Here is an 11,885-nt window from a genome sequence, read left to right as displayed (position 1 = left end):
AGTGCAACCCAATCCAAAATGTAATTCCAGTGCCTTGGAATACCCTGTCCCCTGGGGTGCCATGGTGAGATGCTGCCAATTGAGACTCTTATGCCTGGTTCACACTGAGCGTATTGTCGCAGGAGGATTGAGGATTTCACCCAAACAAATTCCATTCATTTACATGGCGCCTGTGCACACCTAAGCGTTTTGTCGCAAAAGCAGAACGCCTGTTGCCAGAAAAAGTACATGTGATTCTTTTTGGGCAGATCTCAGCTTGTTTTGGCCCCATACACACAATAGGAAATGCTTGAAAACACGCGTTGCAATAAGTTTTGCGTGTTTTATCCATCGACTCCAATGTATCCTAATCTGCTCATAAAACCATGCGTAATATATGCACGTATACGTGTGTAAAAACGCGCAAAACTGCACATAAACGTGCAAAAAAAACCGCGTGTTTTTACGCACGAAAACGCTGACGCTTAGGTGTGAATCCAGCCTTAAATGAGAATGTAATGATCTCTTTGCAGAGGTCCAACACGCTCCCTGCCAAGTCAGATCTATTGCTCTGCAATCAAGTAAGCTGGCTCTGAATAAGCGGTGCACCGTATGGACTGTGCAGTGAGACAAATGCTTCCAGAGAGTGAGGGTCCTTCTCTCCAGCAGCTGACTTTTCAACTCAACTGAGACAGCTTTCAATTGAAAACAAAACTGTAAGACTTTGCACACCTTTTGTTTTAATGCACCTGGAGTGTACATAGCAGATTTAAACTTGCAGTTCAAGTGGGCTTTAAAGACTTCAACAGAGCTTGCCAAAAGCTCTGCAAGTGCTTTTTAAAATCTCTTATAAAAGCCGAAGCCTTCATTCTCCCACTACCTGAACACTTAACGCACTTCCTACAATAATGATGCCTTAACAATCAACTTCGCTATTAACACTTACATTAAAAAAAATCCAAAACTTGCAAGCAGGAAGGTTTTGTATTGCAGAAGAGATATACTACTATGCTTCTACTACAATAAAGACATTCTTACATTCTTCTTCGCAAACTATTTACACCATACACTAAGCTACGCATGTCAGGTGCTTGGGTGAATGGACTCCCATTTCACACATGATGGAGTTACATGATACTGGCCTCGCCAACTGAGGCCCCGTTCCCACTGTGCGATATGCAAATTGCGCGTTTGTCGCGCGATTTGCATATTGCGTGGCATCGCGAGATTTGCCGCGCGATATCGCGTTTAAGCTTGCATTGAGCAAGCTTGAATCGCGGCTAAATCCGCTCCAAAAAGGGTCCTGCTGTAGCGACACACGGCCCGCGACAGCAGGACCCTTTGCCCCATTGAAATGCATTGGAGCGCGATATCGCACGGTAATTTGCCGCGATATCGCGGGAATTACCGCGCGATAAATCGCTCAATGTGAACGGGGCTTGAGAGGGGCTAAGATTCCAAACCTGGAAGAAGCCAGTGAGAAAATGTCCGCAGCCAGCTGGTGGAAGTTGCATCATTGAAGCTTTAAAAATGCCTCCCTGTAAATATAAGGATTAATACTTACCTGTTACCCTGTAGCAGAGGTAACCTCCTTAAAGAATATATTTCTTATTCAACACAATTCCAAGTGCGTCAGATGCCTGGACTCCCACCGTGTACCCCCCCCCCTCCCCCAGTCCCCATTGTCATTCGAGTGTCACACTGGTACCACAGAACATACTGGGGGACCAATCAACAACAGCAAGTATTAGCCCTAGACGTGCGTAGAGCTACACAAATAGTCTATTTATGCCATTGCAGACTGCAGTTATTCCTTGACCTCAGCCCAGTGCATTTTCCAACCTATGTGTGGTACTATCACCTTTGCTAGAGTAAAGACAGAGCTTAGTGTTCTGAAGCAAATCTGACCTTGGCCTTTACTTCCCAAAAAGGTGACACTACTGCACATAGGTGGGAACATAACCTAAAAAGACAGCAGTCTGCCATGGCACACAGGCAGAGGTGAAGATGGGGATCCTAACGTTCTTTTTGGCCATTCCTTGTTCTCAGCTCAGTAAATTTTCTGGGTTCTAGGGAAGGGGGAAAGGTTGACCTAGCCTGTCTTCCTTTAAGATTTACAAGTTTCATTCACTTGTTTTTTGGTTTTTACATTAATCAGTAATATAAATAAAAATAACACAAACCTGATGTCTTCTGTTATGCAACGGTACATTCAAGGCATTGAAATCACTAGTTCCTAAAGTAGAGAAAAATACGATATGGTACAAAGTTTTCACTGAAACACACAAGAAAAGCAAGATAAGCAGTGCACACAATGGCTAATCTTTTATAAACAAACAAGATGCAAAACATACATTGGCCATACAGCGTCCAATCTTGTGCATTGCATTCGCACATCACTAGTGATAACCAGTTAAGTTTCAAATGGAGTAGGGCTTTAGACTTTTGGTAGAGCTTCTCATCACAGAGAAGTCAAACCTACTTAAAAAATCTGTGTTCATGTAAGTCAGATGCCTTTTTCTGCAGAAAAAGGGAACAAGTACAGTAAACTCCCCATTATACGGTATTTAAGCAACCAGAAAATTAAAAAACTAAATTCTCTGTTTACATCTTGGATGCGGCCAATGGCTAGATTCCTCAGCTGGCAGGTGAATGTCAACGGGCAGTGGGCATGTGCAATAGCCATCCTGCTATTGACTAGGGCAATTTGAAATAGCCAATAGCAGAATCTAGCCAGTAGAAAATGGGGTGGGAAGGTTGTTGCTTGAGATTTGGTAATAACACTCAAGCACCCAGAAACTACAGTTTTCCGGCATCCACCAATCCCCATGGGTGCCGGGTAACTGGGAGTTTACTGTATTTCACTGCACATGGGCTCCATTTGGTCATTAACTAATTTGGAGAGATCATCTTGGTCTAGTGGTGCAATCAAGGATGAGCACCACTTGTCTTACTAACCATCAGACAGTAAAAAGATGGGTAATATTAGGTGTTCAAAACTACTAGCTTTAAAGCAATGTTATCAAAAAGTTAGTGGCACGTTGAATAGTGACAAAGGCATACACTGGGTGCACAATACAAACAATTAAGAAATATCAAATAGTTTTAAAAAATTGGGTAAACACGTTGTAGAATCAAGTAATCTATTGCAGACACAAGGAACAGGAATACATCGTAAAGACACCCATAATGCGCTCAGAGGTGTTTAGAATGCAAAATCTGGCACATTAGGTCTATCCAGCACTATATATGCGGGCCATCTGGAGGAACATTGTGGCCAATACATGGTGAAGTAGTAGACAGAAGGGGGAGTTTATGGGGCAGTGAGGGTGGGGTTAAGTTAGCTAAAAGAGGTGAAGATGGTAAGGAAAGTGGCAGAAATATTGGTAATAAAATGCCTTCCTATCCTCCTCATTCTTCTCTTATTAAGCGGGAGTTACATGGCATAGGGCATCATACTCCTGGGGTAAGGGGAATAAAAAAGTATTGTTTCTATGCATTTGAGTTTCATTATAACTTTTGTGGCATGATTATCATGAAATTTTAATTTGAAATCACCAATATCATGTAAAATTTATTTGAACTAAATGCAAGAATCGAGAAATGAAAAAAATAAAAAATAAATAAATAAATATACACACACATATACAGGTGAAACTCGAATAATTAGAATATCGTGCACAAGTAATTACAGTAAGTGCTGCAAAAGGGGCCCAAACCAAGTACTGAGTACATATGCATGCTTGTACTTTTCAGAGGTCTGATATTGTTCTATGTACAATCCTTGTTTTATTGATTGCATGTAATAATCTACTTTTTTGAGGTTGTGGATTTGGGGTTCTTGGGGTTTTCATGGGCTGTAAGCCATAATCATCACAATTATGACAAATCACGGCTTGAATTATCTTGCTTTGCATGTAATGAGTCTATCTCATATATTAGTTTCACCTTTTAAGTTGCATTAGTGAAATAAATGAACTTTGCACGATATTCTAATTATTCGAGTTTCACCTGTATACATACACAATATTATTATTATACAGGATTAATATAGCGCCAACAGTTTGCGCAGTGATTGTATAGTCTTCCTTATATTGTCTCCCTTACAATATAAGGAAGACATTACAATCACAATACAGTTTAAGACCAGATGGTAATGAGGGCCCTGCACTTGCGGGCTTACAATGCATACACACACACACACTAAATACAACCTAACAATTATACAACAATTTGTATATCTGTGACCTAAGGCCTGTGGCTACTTTTAAGGTACCTGCACAATTCAAACATTTCATCATGTTCCCATCAGATTTAAAAAACAAAAATCTGATGTACAGGCATTTTTTTTTTTTTATATCTGTAGGCAGAATCAAAAGAGAAAACCATTCTGTTTGCTGGAAATATTATATTTATTTTTTGTAAATCTTTTAGAGCATGCAAAACAAATTATGCAAAACTCTCATTGTATCCTTAAAAAAAAAAAAAAATTATGCCGTTGTCATTTAGGAGTAGAACCACACAGTGACCACTCGGCTATTAGCAAATCTGACCTCAAAGCCTCCCCTCCCCTCCCAACACATCATTGCCAATTATAAAGTCCATGCTGCACAAGATACATTTCAGAATTTAAAGATTTTTATTTTTATCAACCACAGCATATACTTTATCTTACTTGCAGAAAATACAAGAGACCATTAGGGGCCTATTCATTTTTAAAAGGCTGGCAGCATACATAAATGCCCCAAAAACTGGACATGCACAATTTGTTTATGCAGCGCACCGCAAGCCATGTGTGTTAAGGTGTGCAGTGGTGGTATTTAAAATAATTGGTGCCCCAAAATGGAACATGTGTTGTGATAACGTACACGGACGTTTTACCATGAATTACCATAATGAGACTACCTGAAGTAACCTGAAACAAACAAAAAAAGCGCCTAAGTGACAGGGTGGAATCTCACCATTGGAGCTCCTCTGCACCTCCATAAGATGCACCATAGCATATAATAAAAAGAAAATATGAAATTTTCACATAATTGCTCTGGCATTTGGACAGAGATGGGAACTTGAGTGCAAAGACCCCAATCTCTGAAGAATGTATGAGGTGCAGTTTTGGGCCAGCTCTCTTTATTTCTGAGCTCTTTATTATTTTTAGACCCCCAAAAAATATACCTCTAATCTGAAATGCTTGTTAATAAAAAAAAAAAAAGAAAAGCAGAGTCTTCTCCACTTAATTCCTGCTGCTCTGACAAACAAGAGGGTAGGTAAAAGTGAATGCATCTTCGCAGCTTCGTACAAGAACGCATGAAATATGAATGGCGAGACAGAGAGAAATGCCAACTCTTTGGCCTCCTGAATTATTTATTGGCTACTTCGACTATCTCCTGCATCTCAGAAGGGTAAACATGTATTGTCAGGCTGTGCATGTATTATCAGGCAATGGGTCAGCCACAAGTTAGAGGGTTAACCATACAACGAGCACGACAAAAAATAAAATCCATTATACCATCAGTAAGACATATTCTACAATGCCGATATGTGCTAGAAAAACAAAGACATCAATTATTCAGCAGGAATTCATTTTATTTATTTTCAAAGCAAACTATGCTTCCAACCAAGCAGTAGATGAATGGTTTATATTCTTACTTCATCGTGCTGTCTGATCTTAAAGAACATGTGTGACCAAACTAGACACATCAGCCCCCATAGATAGTAAACATTATTATTTTACAGGATTTCTATAGCGCCAACATTTTGCGCAGCGCTTTACAATACAAGGAAGACATTACAATTACAATACAATTCAAGACAAGATGGTAAGGAGGGCACTGCCCCCTGAGGGCTTACAATCTAAAAGGGAGGGGGAAGTGATACATGAGGAGGTAGCTGTGTGGGGATGATTTGTTTGAGAAAGTGATATTTCAGTGGTTGGGTTGAGGTCGGATAAGCTACCCTGAAGAGATCTTGAGTCTTAAGGGATCGCCTAAAGGTAGTTAGAGCGGGAGACAGACGGACAGGTTGGAGTAAACATGTAACCAAACTAGGCACATCAGCCCCCATAAATCATAAATGTGTAGCCAAACTAGGCAGGTCAGCCCTCATACAGAGTAAACATGTAGCCAAACTAGGCATATCAGCCCTCATAGATAGTAAACGTGCAAGCAAACTAGGCATATCAGCCCCCATAGATCGTAAACATGTAACCAAACTAGGTATATCAGCCCCCCATAGATCGTAAATGTGTAGCCAAACTAGGCATATCAGCCCCCATAGATCGTAATCATGTAACTAAACTAGGCATATCAGCCCCCATAGAGAGAAAACATGTAACCAAACTAGGTATATCAGCCCTCATAGAGAGTAAACGTGTAACCAAACTAGGCATATCAGCCCCCCATAGATAGTAAACGTGTAACTAAACTAGGCATATCAGCCCCCATAGATCATAAACATGATATCATAGAAAGTAAAACTACAATTCCAACAAACCGTAAAGGTTTTTAGCCAATTTTACTTTTTCCCCCAAAAGTGCACAAGTCTATAAAATGATGCTTTATATCTTTTTTATTATTTTTAAAAGTCTTATGATACAGGGAGTGCATTCATGACTCAGTCTGCAAGGCCTGCTAAGCCCAGCATAGCCAATGTGCTTCCTGGCTACTTGGTGGCATTGCTGGTTTTTGCGTGGCAAATGTAGGGGGTGTATCTACAAATCAGGATGCAGTAAGGTACTTCACAGCCTGGTAAATACGGAGCACTGATAAACAAGTTTTTAATTCAGTATATAAGAGGGGTTAACATTGGTATTTATTAGCAGTGAGAATAGATATGAAAGATATATAAATAAATAAAAATATCTATAAACTTTAGGTTACCTTTAAATTCATACTACAATGTAATTGAGCATTCATTCCCATATCATTGTAAGGTAATACACCCAATCCAAGCACGGTTTGCAACTGTTACCATAAAGGGATGTAGAGCAACATGGCTGCCAGGCAACTCTCATTATCAGAAAGAGGTTAGCAACGACAGGTATATTTTTTCCAGCAAAGATTACATAACATACACTGATGATTTATTCCACCTACTGAGTAGTTCTAATCTTCATCTTATAGTGCACTTGGCTGTCCCACTTACTAAATCCTCATAAGTGCCAATACCCCTACATTTTTTGAGATGCCTTCAAAATCTGCATATGAACATGTGTTCCATGGTTCCAGCACCACCCTCTATAGCTTTCAGGAAGGAGATTACATAATACTGAATAGCCATTAGTCCTGCAGGTCTCTCTGTAATAAACTTGATGAACCCAGGAAGGTGTATTATACTAAACTCGGAATTCAGGTGAACTCAGCAGACCTTTTCACGTGATAATATTTGCTAAAAGTAATATTATGGACTGGGCCTTTTTTACCTTAATGCATTCTCTGCATTATGGTAAAAACGGCCCATTACCTTTTTTTCTCCCCCAGTCCTCCCTACACTTACCTGTCAGCTACGCTCATCCCCGCCGCCGGTCCCGAAGCGATCCTCCGTTCCACAAACTTCCTGGTTGCGGGGGGAGGATACAGATGGCAGAGGAGCCATAGGGTCCTTCTGCCATCAAAGAGAGAAAGGGCGTGGCCTGCCACAGGGCTGTGTGTGTCTATTGACGTGCGCATCCACGAGCGCGCACGGGTGCCTCCATTAGAACGATGGTGGCACCCGTACCGGGGGTGGGGGGAAGATTGCTTCCGGGACCCACTAGAAAACGAGGAATTAAAAACTTTTAAAGAAAAACGTCAACAGCCTCAAGCAAAGGTGGGTCTCCTTTTAGAAAATATTTTTAAAAACAATAAGAAAAAAAAAAAAAGGAGGCTTTCCTCATAGATCTTATAATGTTCAGATACATTTCAAAACATTAGGCTATTAGGATTCCAATAGTGGAAACCGCTTCAGATGTTTGTGGGGGGAAAAAAAAAAAGAGAAAACGTACCATTCAAGTATCAACATAAAAGGAAATAGTTAGACCATATACATCCTACACTGCAGTCTTCCCCCTCAGGAATAACTGTATAGGACCCTGACAGGAAGATGGCCTGGCAAATGTGGGCTCTTTCATCAATAATGGTGTGTACCAGGGGTAGGCAAACTCCGACCCGCCAGCTGTGGTACAACTACAAATCTCATCAGGTCTCTACCTCTGGGGCTGTCCGAGTCTTGCAAAGTCTAATGGGATTTGAAGTTTCACCACAGCTGGAGGATCCAAGTTTGCCTACCCCTGGTGCATACTGTTCTTTAAATGTTCACTAATACTGCACTGTATACCACTTTTAAATGGTAACTAGGATGCAAATGGCAGCTGAATAAATAAGCGTAATTTAACCCTTCCTCCCGACGCAACACATTTATAAGCGCTATAGTACTGCTCAAAGTTCACCTGTGTGCTTCTAGTGTTTCATTTTGTTTTATTTAGCAAGCAGTCATATCCAGAGTAGAAAAACCTGTCCCCTGCCAGTATGCTGTAGAGAAGGACCACAACTCTCTGTGTGGAAGCAGCAGCCTCTCTTCAGAGATCCAACCTACCACCAGCTGAGTCAGATCTAGAGCTCTCCAATCAGCAGAGAACATGAGCTTTACTCACTGCAGGTGGTCTGAAAAAAAGAAAATGCTGTAGTCTCTACCACAGACGCATGAGACCGGGTCACAAATTGGGGGGGAAAGTTTTCATCACACAGAACAATTGGGAGAATGTTGCTGCACAACAAAATGTGACTGAGCATAGATATTCATGGCAGGATCACCGGGTATTAGATCAATGAAAATTGTAGTTGTAAAAAAAAGATTAAAAACACCTTTTGAAATTACATTTACATGTTAAATTGTACTGTGAGCTATAGCAGGGGTTGAGACATGACCATTATTTTCAAGGTTTCTCCATGGACAAAGGTTGAAAAAACACTCCCTGTTTAAATTGAGGCCACACTACAAAATCATGGAAAAAATAGAAAAATGTTACTGAATAACCAAGGTCTAAAAAAATTAGTCCAAAAGGTTCTTTCCCCATGTGACTAACCCACGAACCCAGCAGTAAAAACACCAGATGCAAAGTAGATGAAAAAACCTGAAGCGGTCCTTATGAATGCGACAGATTCATGGAGTACAACGTAACCATGGATTCATCACTGAACTGATAAAACTTATATCTGTTACAAAGTAATCCCAAGTTGCTCAGAAATATAACCCCATTCCCCAAAGCTGTACCCTGTAAAGTAATCATAGCAAATTTGAATGGAAGGGGGAGGACAGCACATACCTGGGCAAACCATCATTGCAAAGAATAAAGCAGAGCCACTAAGTAGATGGTCACAATAAGGCAAAAAGTTTTGTGGGCATCTGATCATCACAATTATATATAGTTTGTTGAATATCCCAAACCAATAGGCAATAAAGTGGCTCTGCAGCTTTTTATAAAATGCCAACACAACAGTTAACTGCAGAGAAGGTAAATGCTTACCTCTGCACTGCCCGCACCATCATGGACCACTCTGATGAGGGAAAAATCATCCCCCACTGTGCTCAGTGGTCCTCCCACCAACTCCTACATCATTACTGCACCCCATAACTATTGTGTTGCCACTTTTATTTAGGCAACATAACTTTTAATGTAGTTGCATCCCTTCCTCATTCTGGGAAAGCTTTTCTAAAAGATTTTGGAGTGCGTCTGTGGGAAGTTGGGCCTATTCAGCTAAAACAACACTTGTGAGACCAGGTACTGATGTTAGGTGAGAAGACCTGGTTTGCATTCACCGTTCCAATTCATCTTAAAGGTGTTCAATAGAGTTGAGGTCAGTGCTCTAGGCAGGTCACTGAAGTTCTCCCACTCCAAGCACATCAAACCATGTCTTTATCGACAAAACTCACAAAGCAAATCACCACTTATATTCCCTGTCCTGTAATCACACAGCCCCATCCCTCGGTGCAGGCAAGAAGAGCACACGGCAGCTTGATACTAATTCTCATAGAAACAATTGCCACACAAAATTTATGGAGCTGGCTTTGTGTACAGGGGCACAGTCATACTTGGAGTAAGAGGCCTTCCCCAAACTGTTCCCACAAGGATGTGGAAATGCACAATTGCCTAAAATGTATAATGTAGGGGAGTGTGTTGGTTAGATAGATATACACTGAGTGGCCAGATTATTATGACCACCCCATCAGTACTTCGTTGGGCCACCTTTTGCCTTCAATACTGCGGCGATTCTTCTTGGCATTCATTCCACGTGATGTTGAAAGGTGATGCGAGGAATCGGACACCATGCCTGATGAATAGCATATATATATAATCTCGCAGAACTGGACAGTGCTATTCATCAGGCATGGTGTTATATTATATATATATATATATACACACACACACACACACACACACACACTATCACCTTCTGAAGAGCACATGCACTTACTTGTGTCATTGAATGGTACTTTTTCATTAATGATACACACAGACTCCTCCAGACGACTGCTCAGATCTACATGAAGACTCTTCAGCTGATTTTGACTGAGGTGACAAAAAGAAACCATTTCAGAAGAGAAATCTGATCGTGTGCAAAACTTTAATCAATTAAAACATAAATATATATTAATAGTTTAATGCGTTTCAAAGTCGATCTGACAGCAGAAAGTGAAGATTTGCCATTTTATAGAGAACATTAGGAAAAGTTAATTGTGCCTAAACTTTACACTAAAACTTGCACTTCCCTCTATGTAAAGCTGCCTATGCACTCCTGTATCTACAGCCTCATAGCTGTATATCTGCAGTGTGAGATCTTAGGCACTGCTGCCGCTGACTGCTACAGTGAGATTTTGTGGTCATATTGTGCTGCTCAGTGTTCTAATTGCTTGATTCAGTTCCTCTTTAAAGGCTCTCCCTGTCTGCTTCTTTGGTGAAGCAGACCATTGTTTAAAACACAGCTCAATGACGTATCGCCAATGACTCATTCCTAAATGCACAGTGTCACGTTTAAGGCCCCTTTCACATGGGCTGATCAGCAGGGGATTCATTCACAGATTCCCTCCTTATCAGAGCTGTATGAATCAGATTTCGGTCCTTTTACATCCATGTCCGTACAGTTTTTTCTTCCATCTTGTCATGGAGGAATAAAAACTGAACTGACTGGACCCCATGTCGGTTTATGGGGAATCGGATGTTCATAGACATCAGATTACCACTGATCCGGCACGACCAGGTCTGTCAAAACCGAACACTCCCCCATTTGTTTTTTCGGACCTGGCCGGAGTTGGGTGCAAACTGACACCCATCTATTTACACACGGCTGCCCATAGACATCCGATGGGCCCCTTTCACAGAGGCGGTCCTAAGTCAGAAAACATGTTTCTCAAGTTCAACCTTTTTTGCTGCCCAGTATTTTGGGCTGTCATGTAGAAAATGTTTACTTGTAACACAAAGGTTACATACATTCAAAATGAAATGAGCTGAAACCAGAACTTGATAAATATTTATAAAGTAAAAATAAACATTTTCAAAAACCATTATAGTTCCCTTTCAAAAAAATAAATAAAACATAAATAAAAACACTTTAGTAGGCCGTCACTTTGTGTGTTGTTCAATTGCAGAAATCTCAAAATTTCCTAAGGGATTAGTCTACATCAAACTGACAATTACATTTTTGATAGATGCAGAAACATTAGATCAACCTAACATTTCTTTGGTCTCTTAGGGAGTCAGATCTGCAGGTTTGGGGTCTGCACAGTTGGATGTTAAGCTTACTTTATATCATTAAGAATGCAACAGGATGTGTGGAAACACACTAGAACAACCTTTATCTAACACTTCAATAGTTATTTCCAATACAATTCTGCTGACTGAGCACATTAGATATCATCTAACGTTAAAGAAATAT

At 40.5% G+C, this 11,885-nt stretch overlaps 1 protein-coding gene across 1 annotated transcript in view; it reads right to left on the bottom strand.

Moving 5' to 3' along the window:
• The window catches only part of PPP1R21 (protein phosphatase 1 regulatory subunit 21), a 75,376-nt gene that overhangs the window by 47,263 nt on the left and 16,228 nt on the right, over nucleotides 1-11,885 (bottom strand). Inside the window, exons 7-8 of the mRNA XM_018557192.1 lie at nucleotides 10,428-10,522; nucleotides 2,163-2,215 (exon numbers count right to left, since the gene is read on the bottom strand). Of these exons, the coding sequence (XP_018412694.1) occupies nucleotides 2,163-2,215; nucleotides 10,428-10,522 (148 nt within the window). The remainder of the gene's footprint in view (nucleotides 1-2,162; nucleotides 2,216-10,427; nucleotides 10,523-11,885) is intronic.

The sequence above is a fragment of the Nanorana parkeri genome, unplaced genomic scaffold (genome assembly GCF_000935625.1).
Source record: "Nanorana parkeri isolate BGI_ZX_2015 unplaced genomic scaffold, ASM93562v1 scaffold271, whole genome shotgun sequence".
Classification (NCBI taxonomy): domain Eukaryota; kingdom Metazoa; phylum Chordata; class Amphibia; order Anura; family Dicroglossidae; genus Nanorana; species Nanorana parkeri.
The sequence above is the reverse complement of the archived record's forward strand: the minus strand, read 5'-3'. Positions and strand labels throughout refer to the sequence as shown.